The following is a 21,629-nucleotide window of genomic DNA, read 5'->3' as shown; positions in this document are numbered from 1 at the left end:
TAAGGAGGCCTAAATAGATGTGCAAGAGGCGAAAAGCATGGAGAGCTGAGAGAGTGGCATGCAACTTTATAAAGAAGGTCCCTTGGCCTGGAGCTTTGCATCAACCCTCATTAACAAAACCTAGACCAACTTGCTGCAACAGCCCCGCACACCCCCTCTGAGCACCGACTGCCTGGCTGGCTCCACAGCCTCCCGGTGCTGGGCTCGGTGCTGGGGCAGGGCTCTGCACAGGGCAGGAGGGGCTGTGGCGGGGGGGTGGCACAGGCTGAGGGTCAGTACCAGAGCTGCAGGCAGGACCGCAGGCTTGCTGCAGAGCAGTGAGCGAGGATGTTGGGACATGATCCGAGCAGGGAAGGTGGAGGGTGAGGAGAAATCTGGGCACTGTGGATGTCTGTTATTTCTTGAGAAAAGAGTCCAGGACTGGAGATGCTTTGCCAAAATCATGCAAGTGACATTTGCACAGAGGCCATTCATGTTACACGTGGCTCATGCTAGCATGGAAATTCACAGAGAATTATTGCATAGGTTCTAGTGACAATGCAGTAAGACTTTAAACAAAACGGTTTTGTCTTATATCCGTCCCTCAAACCTCAGGCTTCCATTTTTCCTTCACAGAACTGAAAAAATATGCAGGCTGATTTTGGAGTAGCTCGCATGTAAATCATCCCCTTGGGCTTGGGCCTCTCACGCTGGAGTTCAGCCTGAGTGACTTTTTATAGCTGAGTTATAAACTTTTAAATGCCAGACTTAATCAGAGCTACCGAGATGGCCATTACAGGAGCGGTTTAAGTGGCACAGCCCTGATATATGATAGCACAGAAAGAAGGTAGGTGGCTTATCCACAGTGAGCAGGCTGTCTGGAAGGGAGGGGTCTGGTGGCTGGAAGTGGGCACAACTGAGTCGCAGATCTTCTGAGTTTTGCTCTTGCCCTTGTGCTACTGCTCATTGACTTCGAGCAAGTTCCCTCAGGCTGTACTGCCCTGAGCAGACAAGTCTCAGACCAAAATCTGAGAGGAAATTGTGGCTCACCATGCCCTGGTTTTCCCAACATGCTAATGAGAATGCAAATATGTATCTGCCTCCCCCAGGGAAGTCGTGAGAATTGTTGGTGAATTGGACTGGGGTTTAACGTATGTCATGCAGACTCAAAACATACAAATCTGAAAGCTTCATTTATGGTGGACTTAGAGCAACCACCCATAAAAATCATACTGACTAATTATAATCACAGACACATCAGACACTGAAGAGTCTAAAAGACTTAGGGCTCAGGTTTAAGGGGGACTAATGCTGCTTTGCTCTGAACAGGAAGCTTTGCAAAACTTCAAGACCCCTAATTTTGCAAGTTCTGAGACACCCAGCAGGTTCCATCTGTGGATCTGAGAGCCTCCCCAGCTCTGCAACATCTTTGTGGTCTAAGCAGAACTGGACAGTCATCGGTGTGAGAGCAGATGCTTGGACAGAGAAATTGTTCTGAATGAAAACAGTACAGGAACTTTTCAGGGTCTTCTTTCTAAATTTATTCAATTATTAAACAAACAGAAACTACAGCATGCATCAGATACTTTTTTTTATTGTACAACAAAACTATGGACTTGTTTGTATTTGCAGCATTTCCAGCAACATCAGGCAGACTAGTTTTGCACAGTCACTAGAGTGTCGCATCATGAATTATTAAATCAGTGCTTCGTGGTAATACATAATTTCTTATCAATTATTCATGCTAATGTGTGTGTAGTTTACTTAATTGTGTTATTGATGATCAAAAGTAATTTCCTGAAAATCCTCAAGGACAGAAAATTTAATCAGCGTAACTACTTTTCAGATGCAATGCTGTTAAGTATTCTTAATTTGCTCAACAATTCACTTATTTATGTACCTTTCTGGAGGAAATACGAGTTTAATCAAACAATTAGATTGAAGAGTTAGTGTACAGAAGGGCTGAAGTTCAACTGAATGCAAGGTAATTATGTTGAAATGAAGTTGGGCCTGCCTCTTTGGAATGGAATATTTTTTTAGTCTTTTTTTTTTAGAGAGGGGGCGCACAAATAAATTACGGTTGGGAAGATGACTAAGAAAACAGTGATTCTCTCCTCATCACAAAGCATACAGCAATTGATTTTGTTTTGGTGGAAGAAAAAGGTTGTCGTTGTTGTTTAAACTAAGCCATAACTTGCAGCCAAAGAAGCCACCTCCACCTACAGTTCAGCAGAGCAGCTCCTGAGGCTGGAACACAAAGGCCGATCACAGACTACTGCGTCTTCCTCCCTGCCATTAGGACAGTTCACGGTTGCCAAAAGAAACACACGGTGTGGCAAAAGTAAAGCAAAATGACTCCATTTGATGAAAGTGGGCCCTGTCAGACTTTCATTTGTACTTGGATCCAAGGGCAGACCCAACAATGCCCTCTCTGTTGGCTTGTGCCCAGAAGGTGCAAACGCCACCGTGGGGGAATGCCTGGTACCCTTCACTCCTGGAGCAATGAAGGTGCAAGGTGCTGTCAAGCTACTCCCTGAAGACCAGGGCTTCCACCCTTTGAGTGGGTGCTGACACCGCGCCCTGCCTCAGGGAAAGGAACCTCAACACCAGGGAGTACGGGAGGGTCCTGTGAGCCCCAGAGAAGTCTCAGGTTCTGTGAAATTCCTGGTCTGAGATCACCTAGGTGGGGGAGAGACATTTTTGCTGCCAACCTCACTTGGAACTGCCTTTCCAAGGACATCCCCCAGCCCAGATCCTGTGAGTAGCCAAACAGAACCCCACATAAAAGCATGTGCTCAGCACATTGCAGGAGGTCCTCAGCACAATGTGCAGGATCAGAGCTGACAGGAGTCCTTCCACTAGTCTCCATGTTACTTGGCCAAGTCTCAAGAGAAGTGTTTTCACTCTGTCCTCCGGGGACACCTGCAGACAAACCTAAGGAATCTGAAAAGACACCTGAGAAAAAGCAAGTCCTTGTCACTAAGTTTAAATCTGCATGTGCATTTCCCATGTGAAAAAATGTAGGGCAACCCAGATTAAAATGCCTGCTCCAGCATCAGATCTGTCTGCTTTGCTTTTTGGGCAAAGGTGAGTTTTGGGTCTAGATAAGACTGTATTTCCTGAGGCATCAATTTCTCCTTTGCACTGTGCTCACTCTGTAATAATTAAGACATTTTTCCCATCTAGATTCATTACAACAAGCCTTCAGTGAATAGAATAGTCTGATTTTGGATGACATAAAGGAATATCCTTCCAAGCTTTATTTCCTCTTTATTAAAAACAAAACATGCAAGGACATATTTGCAGTATTGCAATGCAGGATTATTTTGTTTTCCAGTCTGTCTCTCCGACAGAATGGTACTGAATTACTCCCAGATTTGTGCAGATCTAGACACAACTGCACTCCCCATTAATTACCAGCATTACCGTTTGGAGCTACGAACGCTGCTCGGGAGTCATGTCTCTTACGTCTAACCCAGGGAATAGCAAGAGTAACAGGCTAATAATGTTCACATAGAGACTAGTGCAAGGATTTTATTCACAGGTAAACTGATCTCAGCAAATTCCTGGTAACCTACTCCGTGGAAAGTTTCCATTTTGGGGAAAAGAAGGGAGAAGGGGAAAATTATGAAGAGTTTTGTTCTGTTTGCTGCTTCTCTTACCTCTTACACCTGGCTTGCCTGGGATAGATTTGAAGTCAAATGCCATCAGAAAACAGTAGGCCAAATCGGTATATACCTGCATGTTCCTTCACCTCTGCTGCGCACAGTGGGGTAAATGGCGCCTGGATGCCTCTGCTGCCCCAGACCTCACTTCTGGAAGCGCTGCCCCGCTGCCAGCCCTCCAGCTCATGTGGGACGGGAAGCTGAGACGTGCGGGAGCAAGCCAGGATCCCGGGCGGTTTGCTTTATCTGGGATGCAGAGGCAGAGCTAAAAACAGTTTCACGAACGTTTCCAAACACAGATAGTGCCGATAAATCAGGGGAATGAACCTACAGCAGCGCAAGAAAAGCAAGGGTGCGTGAAAGGCAGCCTGAGAGGCCGCTCAGACTTGCCGGGTCCCTGGCAGCCCCGTGATGTCCTGCCGGCCCGTGATGTCCTGCCGGGGCACGGCCGCGCTGCAGTTCCCTGTGGCAGGTCCCTGCCCTGAGCTGAGGGGCCTGTGCCAGGCCGGTCTCATACACTCTTCTCCCCTTCCATGTGCTCCTTGGCTGGGGGGGGCTGCTTGTCCTGGCCGCCCTCCAGGCCGGCTTTGGCGGGAGGAGTGGGGCTGCTGCTGGCGGCGGGCAGGAGGTTGGCGGACTGCAGCACGGCCTCCGAGTGCTCCCGGGCCTTCATGCGCAGCGCGGCCACGCTGGCGGTGCGGTTGCTTTGGCAGCCGTAGGTGGGCAGGAAGGAGAGGCCCATGGGGTCTGGAACGCAGCACGAGCACAGCGGGCTCCCTGCGGAGGAAGGAGACAAGGCAGCATCACTGATGGGGGAGGTCATGGGCACTGTCCGACTGTTCCCTCCGTGGTCAGTCTGGAGAGGGCAGAGTCAGGGTTGGAGTCTCAGATGGCAACAGCCCCTTCTCCTATTGACCTGCAGTGGGTGCACAGAGGTTCTCTGGGTCAGGGCTAGAAAACAGCAGATCCTGTTCTGCTGAGGCCCACTGCGAAGGACCTTACACCATGAGTCGTCCAGGGTGGCAAACAGGGTGAGCGAGGGTAAGCAGAGCCAGAAGGGAGCAGGGAAGTTTAGACCACGAGTGAGACTTCCCCACAAGCAAGGCTGAGCTTGTCCCCTGCTCTCATACCCAGCTGCTGCACTGTGGCTACCCTCAGCCCCATGCTGGAGGCATCCCTGCCTTCCCCTGCACACTGAAGCCTGATCACTTTGGGCAGCTGCATTTGCTGGGTGTGTGGGGGTCCCATCACCTAAAAGGCCCCACAGCTGAAAGATTATTGTGGAGAGAAAGGTGAAAATATCCTGATTATTATGCAGGAACTAATGATGTTTTCCTGTCTCACTGTAGGATGAGATATGCTTTTCCTTGGCCAGGCCCCTCCCAGATACTTGGCGTCATGTCTACCTGCAGGTGTCTGTTCTGCCTTCACCCACCCAACATCTGCGCTGCTTTGAGGATGGCACCTCATAAAGAATGGCCTCCAGAAGTGAGCCAGGGCCACCTAAAGCTACTGCTTGGCTTAAGGGTCCCTTAAGGGTCCCATCTTTCCATATGGAAAGATGGGCCAGACCATCTCTGCCCTGTCATCTGAGACACATAGGTTGTTCCAAGCAGGCAATAAAACACTGGAGAGAGGGTAAAGTGGGTATTTCTCTCCCTTTAAACCAAAAGGCTCCCCTGCAACCCACTGACAGAAGCAGTCATCACTCCACCAGCTGCCTTCCTGAACTGGACCACTGCATGCTTTTCCTCTGGCTTATCTTTGATAACCCTGGGACCTGGGACAGTTCCCAAGCGAGCACATCTGGAAGTGTAGGCTGACCACTGCACAGGACATACAGTCCATCCGAAAAGCCACCCTCATACCTAGCTTAGATGTATCTATTGAATGAAAGAATGTGTCAGAGGAGTAGGGAGGGGAGGCAGGGTGGGATGGCTGAGCTCCTGCTTTATTTTTCTCTCTGGTGAGAAATGTTGGGTGACACCATTTTTCCAGGGGTCTCAGAGGCTACACAAATGCCACATCCTCTTCTATGCCCCAGCAAAAGCCTGTCCTTTGCTGATACACTGCCTCCCAACAAGAAACAGCCTGGCCACACACATCCTGACACAATGCAATGTCTTCCTCTGATCTTTCCAAGCCAAGGACTTGCTTTAATTTCTGCAATTAATATTTGAGTTAAATGGCTCATGACTAAGTGATGGAACTAATAACCTGCAGGGAGCAGGTAGTCTTTCTTTTACACTTCTGCTCTCGGTAGCAACGGGTCAGCACCCATCTGCTAAGGATGAAGGCAGACAGTTGTTTGTTTTTAGGATGTTGGCAAGACTTCTCCACAGCAATTGTCAGAGATTAGCAGCTTGCAAGTAACATTCAGGAGAAAGTACTCTTTGCATTTTAAAAAACAGAATCTACAAGGGACAAGTTATTAACATAACTGGAAAGTCTTCTCTTCTCTTCTCTTGTAATACTCCTCTGACAGAACATATGAGCAGCAGACCAACCTTCCATGGGTCCAGCCATTCAAGTGAATTGCACAAGCAAGTTTCAACACTTGGCTAAAATCCTCCATTTTTGCTTTTAGCACTAGAAAGCTCAGTCTTGAATGTTGTGGCTGCTTTGAGCAGGTCAGAAGGAGGGTTTATAACAAAATCCACTCAGGAACACAACTTAACAGTTCTTGCCACCACCAACCATGCTCATAAAGTCATTTTTCGCTTGCTGAATTGCAGCCACTTCAGGGGTGCTGGACAGCCACTGTTTTAACAAAGGGGAGGAGAGGAAGATCAGCACTTCAGAGTCCGTATGGTATGCAGCAGGTCTCTAGCTGTAGAAGCCACACAGAGGTCTGTTTTTTCACTACTGTTAATCCCCACTATCTTCAGGCTCTGCAATGGGGGAGCATGGAAGCCTGCCTGTGCATCAGCTGGTTTTGCACTGCTGCTTTCTAACACAAACTGAGTGAGACTTTTGAGTGTGGCTGTTCAGCTCCCAGGCTGAGGGGAGGGCTGCCCCACCGGTGGTACCTAACGCAGGACTGAGCACAGACATCATCTGCTTAGTGGGAGGTGGGGAGAAGTGCAAAAGAGTCTTCCCTTTTTCAAAGGAGCAGGAATCATCTCTATCCCCTAACAGTGATTTTCATTCCATTGTTAGAGAGGGATAAAATATTTATCAGTATTCAGTACCAATCTAAGCTCTTTGTTTAATAATTAGATCTGATATTACCTAGTGGCTCTGCAACCTGAGGGTGCAGCTACCTGTGGTGGAAACTAGGCTATCTCTAGCAATAATTCACCTATAAACCATTCCTTTCATTTTCACTGAGGTTAAAACACTTGCAAACAAGTGTTCACACCCAAAATAAAATGTAAAGTAGCAAGTGTAATTTGTCCCAGGGTCCAGCTAGAATACAAGACAGTAGGATTTAGCCCTGTTTCTTTTTAATGCAGGTTGTAAGGCAATTTGAATCTACCTTACAATTGCCTGTGTCTGTGAGTAGTAACTCCAGTGAAATCTATCGGCCTTTGCTGGCACAATAGCCAAAACAAATGATGGGAGACTGAGGAGCCCGAGGTCTCTACCTGTCCTTCAATCAGACCACGCTGGACAGTGATGTGACTTACATCAAGAAAGAAGCATCCACATACAGCAGACATCAGCGGGTTTTTTACATCTTATTGCAGTAACCCTGAGTCCATAGTGGGGAAGGAATCACTCCTACTTATTTTGATCTTCAAAGGGGTTTAGGCTCCCATCAAAATTAGTGAGGGTTTAGCCATTAGCCCTAGACCTTGATCCAGCTCCCACTAACACCTATAACAGTCTGATATTACTTTAATGGGATTTGGATCAAGTTGCTACAATACTGACAGGGTACCATTTTCTTTCTTTCAGGAACTTACTGCCTCCTGTACACAAAATTAAAATACACAATTAGATTTCCATTAACTTACAGCAAATTCTGCTGAATTGATCTGAACCTCCTTGTATTCCTATATGAGATCATACTTTAAATGCTCAGCCTGAACATAAATACTTAATGTAATAAATACAGTCTGAAATATTTGATCCACTTGGCAGTTTAATTGATCTACTACAGAGACTGACAGGAAAAATTAAATTAGTTCTGTCTTGTGTCTGCCAACATCACATTTCAATTGTAAGAATATTTGATCTACAGTTTTGGTTGTGGACCCTCTTGTTCAGTTTCAAGGTTCAGTTTCAGCTGAGAAGAGTGGGGTGGGAGCAGGGCCCATATTGATACATAAGTATTTAAAATATATGGTTTGTATTTCAACTCAACAGTTTAAAGAATTTATTAGATTAGATAGCCTTTCCAAAAAGCAAAACCCCAGTTCCTTTCCTTTTTCAGTATTTGTGCATATCAGCATTTGATGTGGACAGCCGAATAGCAACCTCTCATGGAGGTTTAAAGGAAAAAATTCCATTTAAAATCCTCATCTGTCAATGCATGCTGTTTAGTTTTTAGAGAAAATATTATGCTTCGTTTAAGTATTGTTTTCTTCTGATAGTAATCACATTGGTTTGCTTGAGCTCTAAATCCTCATAAACTCTGAAATCCCTTTCAGAAAGGTTGGAAGGTCAACAACAACCTCAAGTTCATACTGTCATGTACCAGTGAGCTGATTCAAAGGGAGCTCCCTCTTGATCTTCATACATGATGTCAACACTCCGTCTAATAAAGTCTGAGGCACAAGCAGGAAAAGAATAAGTGGCTTTATCCAAATCTTCTTGAGCTTTGAAACAGGAGGTTCAGAAAAGCAAGAAAGGCATGAACTTAAAGCCTTATACGGAGAAGCGCCAGATGTTCCTCATATAATTTAGGGTAGCCTCAAGGCTGCTAAAGTTGAGCTAGATAGTTCCTCCTTCTAGTGCCTAAGTTGGTTAAGTGTGGAAGGCACCCTGTGCTTCCCAGAGGCTGGAAGAACACTTCAGAGCTGACAGCAGAGTCCAAATCTTATAATTTCACATCTCCTTGGCTTGTGAAGCCTACATGCCCAATATAAACAACAGAGAGCTGATGATCTGGTTCGGTTGCTCTAGCAGGAGTCTTTTTGTGTAAATAACTTGATACTGGAACTAGAGGATTTCGTCCTCCTTTATTTGTGCCATTAGTACTGTTTCAAAAAATAATTCAGAAGCCAGGACCTTGCCTGTTTGGACAGGAAAGCTGGCAGCAAAACCCATAAGAGCTGGAAGAACAGAACCAGCCCTTTGAATACTGTCAGCTCAGCGATTTACCACTCTTCCCTTGCACATCAGAAACATGATCTGACCCTAAATACTGCTGACATGTCACTCCAAGACACTGTCCAGCTAAGATTTACTGAGCTAATCAAGAGTTTTCCTGGAGGAACAAGTCATCACGCTTTTCCTTCCCACGGCTCTTAGGGCTTCTAGTATCTGCATATTCTCTAATATTTGCGATAAAAGACAAAAAAATCTACCCGAAAGGTAGGGCAGTGCTGGAGTCGAGGACTGATGTTATGGGAATCAAAGTAATTTGCTGAAGGTCTGTGCATCTGCAGCAGACTAAATAAATGTTATAAATCCTCTAAAGTAGCAGGTAGACTAGGGAAAAAACAGAACCTATTTGATATATTTGCTATATTACCTGAGAAAAGTCAAGAAGTACATAACCAAGAATGACAGAGAAAATAAAGGACCCCAAGAGTTTTGATTCCTATTTCCCAGTCTTATGGTAAGCAGTGGGAGTTCAACCCAGTAAACACCAGTTCAAGGGTAAGTTAGGTCCTTGAACACTTCTTTCTCAGCTTTGGCCCTGGGAATTGCCCAATGGAATCAGGCAAATTTTCTTCATCTTTCCATAATAGAAATTGAAATGTAATGGGTGGGCAGTTCTAGTTGTTACGAGGTTTTTTTCCTGGATACTGCAATTAAGCCTCCCTAATATGAACAACAGCAACCACAGCAGCAACAAACCATAAAAGAGCCTAATCAATGGTACCCTGGAATATCCACTTTGATGTGCATAATGCAGTCCTGCTTCTCTGTCAGCGGTGTGGATGTGCCGTGAAAACCAACTGAGCTATAACTTGCACAAAGAAGAGCTGTGGGTGAATTATGAAAGTAATTCCCTGGCAAGTGTAATTATTTCTCTCCACATACACTTCACTCATCACGGGGTCTAGGGAAATTTCAGTGGAATGGAACAGACACACTCTTGGCCTCAGCCACCAGAATGGTAGAATACTTCCGCTAAAAAATGGAGATTCTTGTTTACACCCATTAATAACATCTTCTACATTAATGAATTGCATTCATGCTGTCATCCATTAAGAAGGTACTTTGAGGTCTCTCTCTACACAGAACACTAGCTTCTCCTGATGACTCTATTGTTATACAGCCCATAAATAAAACAAGTATTTTCCCTTTATATTTGAGGTCTGCAATTAAATCCACTAAATGGACTGCAGATGCATGGTTTACAGTAAGTGATGCATCTTGGAAGATCATGGAAATGTCAAAGTCACCACAATGAAGTAGCATAGTTGTCAAATTAGGGCAATTTCGGAGAGTAACAAACACCAGAAATTTCATTTATGCAAACCAACCTTCTTCATGACTATGGACAGTGATAAAGAACTAAAACCCTGAAGCAGGAAACCCTGTATACCACAGAAATTATAATCTTATGCTAATTTTTCAAATGAGAAATCGTATTTCTTGAAAGAATAGTATGTAGTGAGGTGTTATGGTAGCTGACAGATGCTTGCTAAGTACAGCCGCCGATGTGCTAAACTTCAGGGAGGGAGAGGACTCAGCTAAGGAAAGGAGAAGGTCTGTTGTATTACTGAATAGAGAATGATTGGTAGAAACAAACTGTCCAGTGGTAATATACTCTTCTTTGGAAAAGTCTAAGCTCTGAATTGCAGTTACGGTTGCTATTGTATAGCCAGCCTGCTTTCTTCACAGAACACCCTGTGATGGTAACACCATCCCTTTGAGGGAAACATAAAAATCTCCATTTCAGAGATAGCAGGGTTCATGGGGCATAGTGCTTAGGGAGAACAGCTTTCTCCTCATTCATCAGAGCAGACCTAGTCTCAGTCTCCAACACTATCCCCCATGTACCTGGAAGTGGCACATGTGGGGTTCGGATGAGCACTTACCGAGAGCCCAGAGCCACACAAAGCATAAGGCAAGCTTACAGTGCACTGCACAGTCTTTCCAAAAGCAAAGTTGCAGGCTCAGTCCCTGCCTCACGCTAGGCCGTCCAGAGATTTCTTGTCTGACCAACTTCACCGTCAACTGCTATATCCTTATACTACAAACTAGATCCAGGAGCCATGTGTCCTAGACAGTTTATGTAGCCTTGGAAATCTGGGTCTGGAGCCAAGCAATCAAAGTCAGAGGAGAAAGAGAGGTATTAGTTTCTTTACAGAAGACAGAACTCTCAGGTGGCAGAATGAAAATGGTCCCTGAGAGCATAAAATAATTATTAATTAGTTACATCACCATCATCACTTGTTATCCACTGTATTGATTTTAATTGTCTCCTTCTAAGCATCAGTGAAATATTACTCACTGACACCAACAAAGTGTTGGCTCACAAGCCCGACAAAGCATGTCTTGTCTCCTCAAAAGGGTAAGAAAACAACGTAGACTTCCCAGTAGTGTCTGATGTGCTGAGAGTGCCCATTTGTCTGCAGGCAGCTTTTACAGCCTTATTGAAGATAAGATCCCCTTTAGTGGCCAGGATTATTCTCCCAAAGGTGGGAATACGTATCTATTTAGGGGATCCACGTAGAGGAGCTGTATTTAATTTGACATTTGCTTAGAAGAAAGTGGGGTTATGCATCCATTGGTAGTGAAGTGGTGCTTCGATTCTGGAGCAACTATTTTGCTTTCAAAAGCACAGAGAAATCCTGGTAGTTTCAAAACATGGCTGGCACAAGAGAGATACCAGGAAGAGCTCTTGATCATTTCACTCTTCAATAAAACTTGCAAAATCTTGAAAAGACTTCCTACTTGGTGAATTTGTCCTCATCCAAGCAATCAAAAAATGAAACAGCTCAGAATTTTATTCCCTGTGCTGAGTTTGATGGGATTTCATGTAACATGAAGTCCTATGCCCTCAGAAACACTGTGGCAGAGTTTCCACTGCAAAACACGACTAGATTCTCAAGGTTTAGATCAAGGTTCCTCAAGGCTTAGGTCACTTGATTAAGACACATAAGGACACAGACAGTGCCCACCTCAGTGCAGGGTTAGTTCTTGTTTGACAGGCCTGAAGCGTACAAGTCAGCTTCTAGCTCAAAGGGGGAAATGAGAAGGGAAATTCAAACAGAGTTGAGCAAGACAAAGAAGGTCATATAAAGGTTTTGTGAACACTGTGTCTCTCCCTGTCCTTCCCTTCCTTCCCACAACCTTTATCTCTTCTTCCAGACTGGCATGTGAGCTTGGCCGTGCTCTCAAATGCATTGGTTTAGATGAGCCATCATTCACCTCATGTTTCCATACCAAAGAAAAACAACACACAAATCAGGCCTGTGATACTTTTGGTCCCCTCAGAATCTCTAGAGACCATCCTATTCATCATTGACAATTAACAAGACTGAAGCTCAGGTTCTGAGGTGCATAGTCCCTACCCCAGCCCAAGTGAATTCCTCTTGGAGATAGAGGGAAATAGGAACTTGTGGAGATGAGCCAAGGAAAGAGGAGTCAATACTCCATATAAAAATACCACAGGAAAGATGCTACAATTATCCTCTGCTGAAAAAACGATCACATTTGCCACCTTATAGAATAAGAAATTCTACCCCCTTAACCTCAAAGCCAAAATTTGACATTACCTGAGACCTAGCTGCAGAAGAAAAAGACCTCCCCACAAAGCAGGAGCTCAGCCTACCAGTTCTTTGCAAGTGTAACAATATGCTGACAGGTATAGGCAAAGCTCCACAAAGTAGGTGGATATGCAGATATGAACATCTGTAGCTGGATTTCTTAAAATCAGAATATACTATGTTATCCCGGTCCCCTTGCATGTATCTGGAGATTTCTGGTAACAGGCAGGAATTATAAACCAGACATTTCAGCAATGAACTGCACACGTAGCTGACAACATTCGTCAAGATCACATGCATGCATCTAATAACTGACCATCATTATACAAATTATAAAAAACCTAAGTTTTCAGTGGGGACAAATTTTTCAGGGGCGCTGCCTTTTAGCCTGGGCAACTGACTATCTAATAAGTATCTCTATAAGAGATTCAGGAATAGGATTTTTCCTGCCCCTAAGTTGTAAAACTGATATCAAGCAAAAAGGAGCAAATTATTAATTTCTTAGTTTAGCGGGTGAGCTGTAAAATCAGAAAAAAATATCTGGAAATCTTCCAAATAAATAAAACAGAGGGGGGGTGGGAAACTCATGACAATTTTTTCCCATTCATTTCTATTTCACTTTGCTTGGGTTTTTTTTATTGAGGTTAGTCTTCTTAAAATTTAGGTACATTTAAACATGAAACAAGTGAGAACAATGTATTGATGCACTCAATTTTGAAAATGCTTAAATGTAAATTTTAAGGAAAAGAAATCCCTTACTTCCATCCAAAATTATTCATTGAACACAACCCCATTTCCACACCTTTACACCCACCTGAGACTACATTTACCAATGAACAATCTTATTGCGTGAAGAGTTTCACCTGTATCTACACCAGAGATGCTGTTCCTGCCCAACAAAAGGCAAAAGTCTCTGCCCCAAGACTTTGCAGTCAAGGGGCAGAGAACAAGAGGACTCATGCAGTCCAGCAGCCCCTGACTGCTTACGGGGTTTAGGTTGACAGTCATCTTTAAGTTTTAGGGTTCAGGTCACTCCTGTGCGGCTTTTCTTGATTCAAAATCACAGATCCCACACCTATCAAAATAGCAGTAGCTGTATGGTGTGCCTGACTTCAGCTTTTCTGGAAAGACACAAAGGAAGGGGGAACAGAGATCTGGACACTGGACTTAATGCAGAACTCAGCATTTCCAAGCATTTGCCTCAGGAATATACCTTGGCAATCCTGAGTTAACTGGAAATACCCACAAAGAGCATGAGGTGTGCCAGAGAACATAGTGAGAGGTATTAGAGGACATTTGTGTTCATAGCAGAGGGTCTTAAACTGGGAAACTTTCCTCACAAATTATTGCACTACATTGGGGCATAGAATAAATGTATGTGCCACTTTGTGCTTGGCAGTGCTATGAGGCTTAACATCCTATAAATCTATAAATTGAATTCATCCTGCTTACACCCTTAGTCTTATAAATTGTTAGACTAGGAACAGCTAATGGATCAGCTGGCGATTTATTTTTAAAAGATGCATACTGCTGCTTTCTGGGAACTGGAAAAGATATGGACACTGGATGTACCCTTCCTGAAGCATGGGTCCCAAGTAATGAGGAATTACTTTGTATCCTCCCCTGTCCCCACATACAAGCTTTATTCAAGTTCTCAAAGGGGACCTACTGTTCAAGAAGAGAAAAGTCTGGCGTTGTGCAGAGATGTACTGCAAAGGAAACCGTATGCAAAGAGCGGATGAGGCATCAGTAACGGTGCCAGGTAATGTATAATGCAAAAGGATGTGTATAACTAATTTATTAGTATAAATTCTAGTCTGAAAATAAAAGCATATGCAAAGAAGGCTCTGAAGGATCAAACCCTGCCTGCCTTGCTCCCTGCGACAAACCCTGACCCCACTAAAACTAACTGCGTGAAATGAAGGAGCTTCACCACAAATGGTGCTACAGGTTACAACAGGAGACTCACTCCTGTACCTGCAGCATTGGTTAGTGCAATTACTGCCAATCATAACAGAAAGAAGGATCCATCATTTCCCAAAGGCTTCCCCACTGCCTCAAGTGGGACCATGCTGCTTAGCTTGAGAGAGCTGCTCTTTGAGCTTACCCCTGAAGTTAAACCAAGTCACTTACCTTTTAGAGAAGCGACGTGAGATAAAGCTTGTGCATAGGTGGCTGTGTTGAGAAGAGTCCCTGGGAGGCAGGAGGGGAAGAAAGGTCCTGTAGGACCCACTGCTCGACTCAGGCTGATGGAGAAGAAAAAACAATGTCCTTAAAATACAGAACAAGCTGATGCCAAAGACAGCATTTGTGCATGCACACAAACACCTTGGTTTCTCAACATCCAACTAGACAGGACCAAGCCTAGATAACATTAACCTCCCACAGCCACCAGTTTCTCAGCATCTCCACTGGGAGAAGTGAGTTGAACAAGAGACAGCGTATCTTCTAATGATTTGGGCTGTACCTGAATATGATACTGCGTAGGTCAAGACTTAGCAGCAAGCAAGTCTGTATGCTCGCCTCAAAGAAAGATAGTTGATAACAAGTATTACTCTTACCTCTGCTGGACCTCCAGACCCTCTTTTTTATTCCTGGCTTGATCTGCTGGAGAAGGGGAATTTAAATTCCTCGCAGGAGGTGCCACCTCAGCCATTGTTTCCTTAGAGCCCTCTTGGTCAGAAGCACCCCTCTCTGTTTTCCTCCATTTAGCTCTTCGATTTTGGAACCACACCTGGAGCAGGAGAGCAATCCAGGCTGAATACCATGTCTAGCCAAATGCGAAGCAAGGAAATTGTAAATTGTTACTTTGCTGAAATCAGTCAGTTAGAAACTTGGCTAAAACTTCCTCTTCTTCTGTGTCACCATTGTTATTCTAGTTGAGCCTTAGGATTACATTTGTATCTGGAATATTTCTGTGTCTGGAAAACAAGCCAAGAATGTCTAAAGTTTTTTTATTAAAAAGTAATAATAAAAAAGAGTTTTAATGTTATTGTGCCAGTTAGCAAAATATTTTAATGTGGCCTTGCCTTTATGCATACATTGAATTCTCAATGATTTCTATGTTTTCACATGTCTAAAAGCCTCTATTATAGAGATGGACTTAAATACATATCTAAGCACTCTGATGAAACTTTATAAAAGTCTTTAAGTGAGCTGCTGCTAGAATCAGAGAGGTCAGAAATGAAAAGGTATGTATTAGGCCATCTTGTCCAGCCCGTTTCCTGGAGAGGACTGATACTTGCTCTTTTTCCTCCAACATATTTTTCCAGTCTGCATTTAGAAAACTCAAAAGGTGGTAGATACTAATTTCAGAAGATCATTCTGCACTTTAATAAACACCAGTTTCCAAAACTTATTTCTTTCCTGTAATGCAATACACGTATTCAGGTTCTTGATTTTATCCCCTGACTTTCAGTCCAAACACTTTTTTTTTTCCCCCTTTTCCCTTGGAGCAGATGCTCTGAAAGCACCTTACTTGAGGTGGAAAATGCCAAGCCTCTCTTGAGGTCAGGAAATCCACATTTTAATACATGACTTCAAGTATAGGCGAGATTGTTATTATTATTATTGTTCTCCTCCTACAACTCCATTTTAGTTAGCTGCCTTTTAATTGCGTGTATCAGCAAACGTTGAATAATGATTTTATCTATATTCTAAATTTAGAGCAGTTAAATGCAAAGCAAAATGCAGACACTTTCTTGTGTCTTAATTGAATGAAGGTCACAGCTATAACAACATTTAATTGAGCTATTTTTCATTATCATATTTTAATGACTTTGCACTGACAGTTCGCCTGCTTCTGAGGAAAGAGCATGATGAAGTCGTTTATTTCCCTATTTAGTTATTGTTTGACAACATCATCTTCGATTAAGACTCTGCTTTATAGCACATTAATCATATTTGAATGAGCAAGGGGTATAAATGTAAACATATCTCCCATCCTCTGTGTTTCCCCATGTCCCTGCATGAAAGCAGGCTAAACAAATGCTTGCATCTATTGTCTGTTTGCATAATAGCCAACAACAAGGCTAAACACCAGTCCTCAGCAATCTAATTGTCACCACCCCTATCTCACCCTTGCACCTTTCAGGAAGAAGTTATGATCTTCCACTTCTGAATGCTCAATAATTGTCCCATTTATCTCAATTTGCAGTTCAGTCTTTAGGCACCAATAGCCAAAATGGCATTTTTTATTATTTTTTTTAAGCCAGTACCTACAATGCAGTGGCAAAAGGAGATTTTCATTTCCAAATAATAATCAGTTTAATTTGCCCGCATATGACCAATGATTCATGTTCAGATTTAATAATCAGGATCGCATAATCTGATTATAGGAGAAATAATTTGTTTACAATCCCCAATTTACTGCGGTGAATTCCATTATCTCTCTTCAGCCATTGGGTTTTAAGAGATACTAACATGACCCTAGGGAACAAAAGGCAAGCTATTATATTTCCTACAATTAGATCTTTGCATAGTTTTAACCCCAAGCACCCAAATAAAAAAAAATACAAAAACAGCATGAAGAAAAGCCCCATAAATAAAATGAGTATATAATTGTGTTCAAAAAATGGTTTGCAACTCTGCGGTGGATGCCTGCAGAGTTATAGGGATCCATCTCTGACAACTGCAGGGCTGCTGTTCTTAGCAGAGCTTGTTGACAAAAGTTAATCGCTGGATATGAAAAAACCACACCTGGATTAAAAAAAAAAGGGTGGGGGGCGGGAATGGAGAAGGAAGGAAGAAAGGAAGGGGTGGAAAAGAGCAGGGATGGAAAGAGGGTAATCGTGGCCAATGGTATTTACTGGCTATATCAATGGTGTGAGAAATCGCTCTGCAGGCTCCTCAGCTGTCTCAGTGTTTAGAAAGAGGGCGAAAGGGAGAAAAGTTGAAGAGGTGCAGATTTCTTCCTGGCAGCTGGGCTCCCTGCAGTTGACTAACCCCATTGCTCGACAGTGGTCATAGTTGCTTTGGAGAATCACGTCTCAGCTCTTTTCTCCACACACACCCCCTCCAAAAGCAAGGAAATGGATGTGCATTGATGTAATTTAGTACCTTGGAGACGCGGACAAATTAGTGTAGAACATTATCACTAGTTAATTATGAATGACCGATTAATCAACCTAATCTAATATTCCACATTATGTTGATGTTATTAAAGTGCATCATGAAAATGACAGATCGTCTTCATTTGCGTTCTTTGGCCAAATGTGCACTCTGCAGTCATGATGTCAAAAAAAAAAAAAAAAAAGTTTGCCAGTTTGAATACCCTAGAGTTAAATAATTGCCCAGAATGTTTACCTGCACCCTGGCTTCCGTGAGGTTGATTTTCATGGCCAGCTCTTCCCTAGTGAACACATCGGGGTAGTGGGTTTGAGCAAAAACGGCTTCCAGTGCCTCGAGCTGGTGGAGGGGAGGAGAGCAAACATCTGTCAGGGGCCGGGCACGGCCCCGGCAGGGAGCAACCCCCTCGGGGGGCGTCTGTCCGGCTGCCCCGGGGAGTTTCTGCCAGCGATGCGGGGAGCGGGGCCGCCCGGGGCAGCGGGCAGGGGGCAGCCGGCGGGCAGGGCAGGGGGCAGAGGGGAGCAGGCTCCTACCTGCTGCAGGGTGAAGGTGGTGCGGTTGCGGCGCTGCTTCCTTCGCAGAAACCCGTCGTCAAAGTCGCCGGCGGAGTGGCCTCCGAAGGGGGCCGCGCCTGCGGGGGGACAGCCGCGTTAGGGGCCGCGGGGCGCGGAGCCGCAGCCCCCGCCGCGCCCCGAATTGGGGCACAGGGCCGGAGCCGGGGCCAGCCCGGCGGGACCGGCGCTCGGAGCCGGGCGGGAGCGGGACGGAGCGGGCGCGGAGCCCTGAGCGCCTCAGCCGGGCGCGGCAGCCGGAGCCGCCCGGGCGACGGGGACCCCACCGGGCCGGGGTGTCCCGCCGGCATCGGGGGGTCCTGCCGACCCGAGCTCACCCCGCCGCGGGTGGGGGGCACCCTGCCGCCGGTGAGGGTCTTTTTCGGGCCATTTGTGGGTTGAAAGGACCAAGAGACGAGGCTTTGACCTATGCGTGGTGACGGCAGGTCAAGCTCGAAAAAGCCCTGCCAGTCTGCCAGGAGAGCACGGGGCAGCCGCGGTGCCCGGCAGGAGCAGGGCTGGGGCCGCTGGCAGTTCTCTCCCCGCACTCCCACACACCCTCCGAGCAGCGGCCGAGCGGTCCCCGTGTGCTCGCCCTCCCCCCTGGGGCCCAGCCGCCAGCAGGGGCCGGGGCTCCGCACAGCGCCGAACACCGCGGCCGGGGCAGTGCTCGGGGGGCTCGGCCGCGGCTGGGCCGCCGGGACCCGTCAGCGGGGCTGGGAGAGGGAACCCTGTCCTGGGGGGGTCGAGGGGCCCGAGGGGGAGACTGAGGCACTGGGAGTTTGTCCCTGGTGGGAGGCCGAGAGAAGGCAGACGACCCGCCGGGATGCAAACCACCTTCCCGGGAGCAGACCCCGGCCTTCGCCGCTCCCCCATCACCGACGCCCCTGTTTCTCTTCCTTTTTGTTCCCTGACAAAACAGTTGATAAAAAAGCACCCCAACCCAAAAAGCACCCCAACCCAAACCTAAACCAAACCAAGAGAACACGGAACAGAGAAGTCCCCATGCCCACAGAAACGCTGTTGAGTGTCTCTGGGACCCTGGGCTGGCAAAGCTGCCCGTGAAGTGCCCAGCGCAGGGGGACACCGGGGCTGAAGGTCGCCGCTCATCTTGGAGCATCATTTGGAAGATAAACGCGGCCCTCAGTCCCCCTCCTCGCACAGGCAGAGGCTCGCTGCGGCCCTGGGAGATGCTCATCGGAGAGTAAAGCGTACTGTCCTGGTGAGCCCCAGAGCGCAGTCACTGACCTCCGGCACCACCGGGCACCTGCCCAAAACCCACCGAAAAAGCCGGCCGAAAAGGGACTGGCTCTCTCTTGCCACTTCGGCTTGGTGATGGGTGGGTGGGTTGCTGAGGATTTTTTTTGTACTGGGGGTTATTGTTGTTTGATGAGGTTTTTACTCGGGACACTCTACGATGTTTTCACCCTTTAGCAGGGCAGACCAGCCACCCCACCACCCCACTGCTGCCCATGCCGGGAAAGCGAGGGGCCGGCCCTGGCGCGGCGCCCCCCGCCCGCAGCCCACGGCACCGGGAGAGGCTGCAGCTTGTGGGGACCGCTCCCCATCTCGGGCCGCCAAGATCAGCCACCAGCCCCAAACTGCCACCGGAGAAGCAAGCAAGCAAGCAAGCAAACCAGCCAGAGCACGTTCCCAAAGCTCTCTGCCAAAAACTACCGCACAAAGCCGCCGGGTGGCGGGGCGGGGCGGCAGGGCAGGCTCCGGGGCGCGGGGGGACCGCGGCTCTGCCCTGCCCAGCGCGGCTTCCCCGCCCGCGCCGGGGACACCCTGGGGGAGCGAATTTTGCAGCCGGCGACGCGCAGACCCGCTCGGGTTCGCTGGCCCGGGTGCAGCCGTGCTTTAAGGGGGGGTGGCCCTTCCCTGGAAGAGGACGAAGCGGCTGGACCACCTCTTCCCGGCAGCGCCAGAGCGGGGAAAACCCCTCGCTCGCCGGTGATGCCCATGCGAGGAGCGGGGGGAATATAACAGGGACGGGCCGCTCCCTCCGCCGCGCCGGGGGCCGGCAGGGCAGGGTAGGGCAGGGCAGGGCAGGCAGAGCAGGGCAGCCCGCCCGCGGCTGGTGTTGTGTGGCTGAGGCTGCGGGGGTGATCCCTACACTGGCTGCCGGCCGGAGGCAGCGGGTGCAGAGGGACATGGACATATAGGGGGTGACACGGGGAAATCCCAAAGGGTGCCATACTTGTAAAAAAATAAATAAACACACAAAAATAAACAAAACCCTCTAATCAATAACATAAAGAAAAAAAATCCACCCAAACATTTTTATGTTTTTTCCCAGTCGTGCCCCGTCTTTCCCCATCCTCCCGCAGAATGTTTGTAAAATAGCATTAAAGATTTATGCGGTCCCTTTGGCTGGAGGGAGGAGGCGTGACCACGTCCTGAAAGTGTCCCGATTACAGCCATGACACCAACATCTGTGCTGGGAGGGGAGAAAAGCATCTCTTTCGTAGCCTGAGGCTCAACTGCGGGATCGCTATCCACAGAGGGGAGGCAGGTGGCAAAATGACAGGGGTGGGGGTGTAAAAATAAGGCCTTTCCAACAAGAATCAAATTTTTTAAAAAATAATAATAATCATGCAATCCTTCTTTCCATCCTGTGACAAGAGGGAAAAGCTGGGCGCGGGGAGGGGGGATAGGGCTGCGCTTTCTCAAGGAAAAAGGTTTTATATTTATGTTTTATATTTAGCTGTCTCTATAGATCTGCACCTTAGCACATGTCTATACCCCGACAGTCTTGGAGCAAGTCGGACCACGGATTGTCCCTCCGTCCCCAGCGCACGCACACGCACACCCCCGCACCTGGAAGTTCAGCCCTTGTACTTACACATCTCCGTGCGACAACACTCACCCTCTAGCTGCGGGGGGCAGTGGAAGTAGAACATGGCCCTGCGGCCGGGAGGGCGCCCGCTGCCCGCCGCTGCGAAGCCGTCGGGGGCCGGGGCCGGGGCCGGGGCCGGGGCCAGTCCGCGGGGCGTGGGACCGCCGCGCACCCCCCGCACCGACACACCGGCACCAGCTGCCCAGCCGGGCACCGCCGCGCACCGCCGGGGTGTCTCCTGCCGACCTAAAGACGGAGAGAGAGGGAAAGAACAGAATAGGTGAATAACCAGAAGAAAGCACCTAAAGAAACTCACTGATCGTCCCAGCTCCCACAGCAGAGGAAGCAGAGAAAGTAGTGGCTAACCCCGTGCAACGAACTGCAAAAGCCAAAGGCAGAAAACTCCATGGTAGGTGCAAGTAATCAGAAGTAAAACTTTGCTGCTGCTCTTTGGGGTTTTTTTTCTTTTTCTTTTTTTCTTTCTTTCTTTTCTTTTTTAAACGAATAGCACATTATCTCTTGTTCTTCCTTCCATCCATCCATCCATCTATCTATCCATCCATCCATCCATCCATCTATAGTCATTCATCTGTCTATCTGTCTGTCTAGCTATCTAATTATCTCAAATAATCCTTTCCGGAGCAAATAATTACATATTAAAAAAAAAAAAAAAGCTTATAGCTAAGAATAAGCA

At 46.8% G+C, this 21,629-nt stretch overlaps 1 protein-coding gene across 1 annotated transcript; it reads right to left on the bottom strand.

The window, feature by feature from the left end:
* Positions 1 to 1,562: 1,562 nt before the first annotated feature.
* DRGX (dorsal root ganglia homeobox) lies at positions 1,563 to 21,175 on the bottom strand. Its single transcript, XM_055720727.1, has 6 exons — positions 20,966 to 21,175; positions 18,079 to 18,176; positions 17,783 to 17,884; positions 15,040 to 15,212; positions 14,612 to 14,724; positions 1,563 to 4,421 (listed from the first exon to the last, which is right to left on the bottom strand). Exons 1-6 carry the CDS (start codon positions 20,997 to 20,999, stop codon positions 4,156 to 4,158), a joined length of 786 nt encoding a protein of 261 aa, XP_055576702.1. The 5' UTR covers positions 21,000 to 21,175; the 3' UTR covers positions 1,563 to 4,155.
* Positions 21,176 to 21,629: the final 454 nt, after the last annotated feature.

The sequence above is a fragment of the Falco cherrug genome, chromosome 9, assembly GCF_023634085.1.
Source record: "Falco cherrug isolate bFalChe1 chromosome 9, bFalChe1.pri, whole genome shotgun sequence".
NCBI classification, from domain to species: Eukaryota; Metazoa; Chordata; class Aves; order Falconiformes; family Falconidae; genus Falco; species Falco cherrug.
Note: the sequence above shows the minus strand (reverse complement) of the source record. Positions and strands in the feature narration are given on the sequence as shown.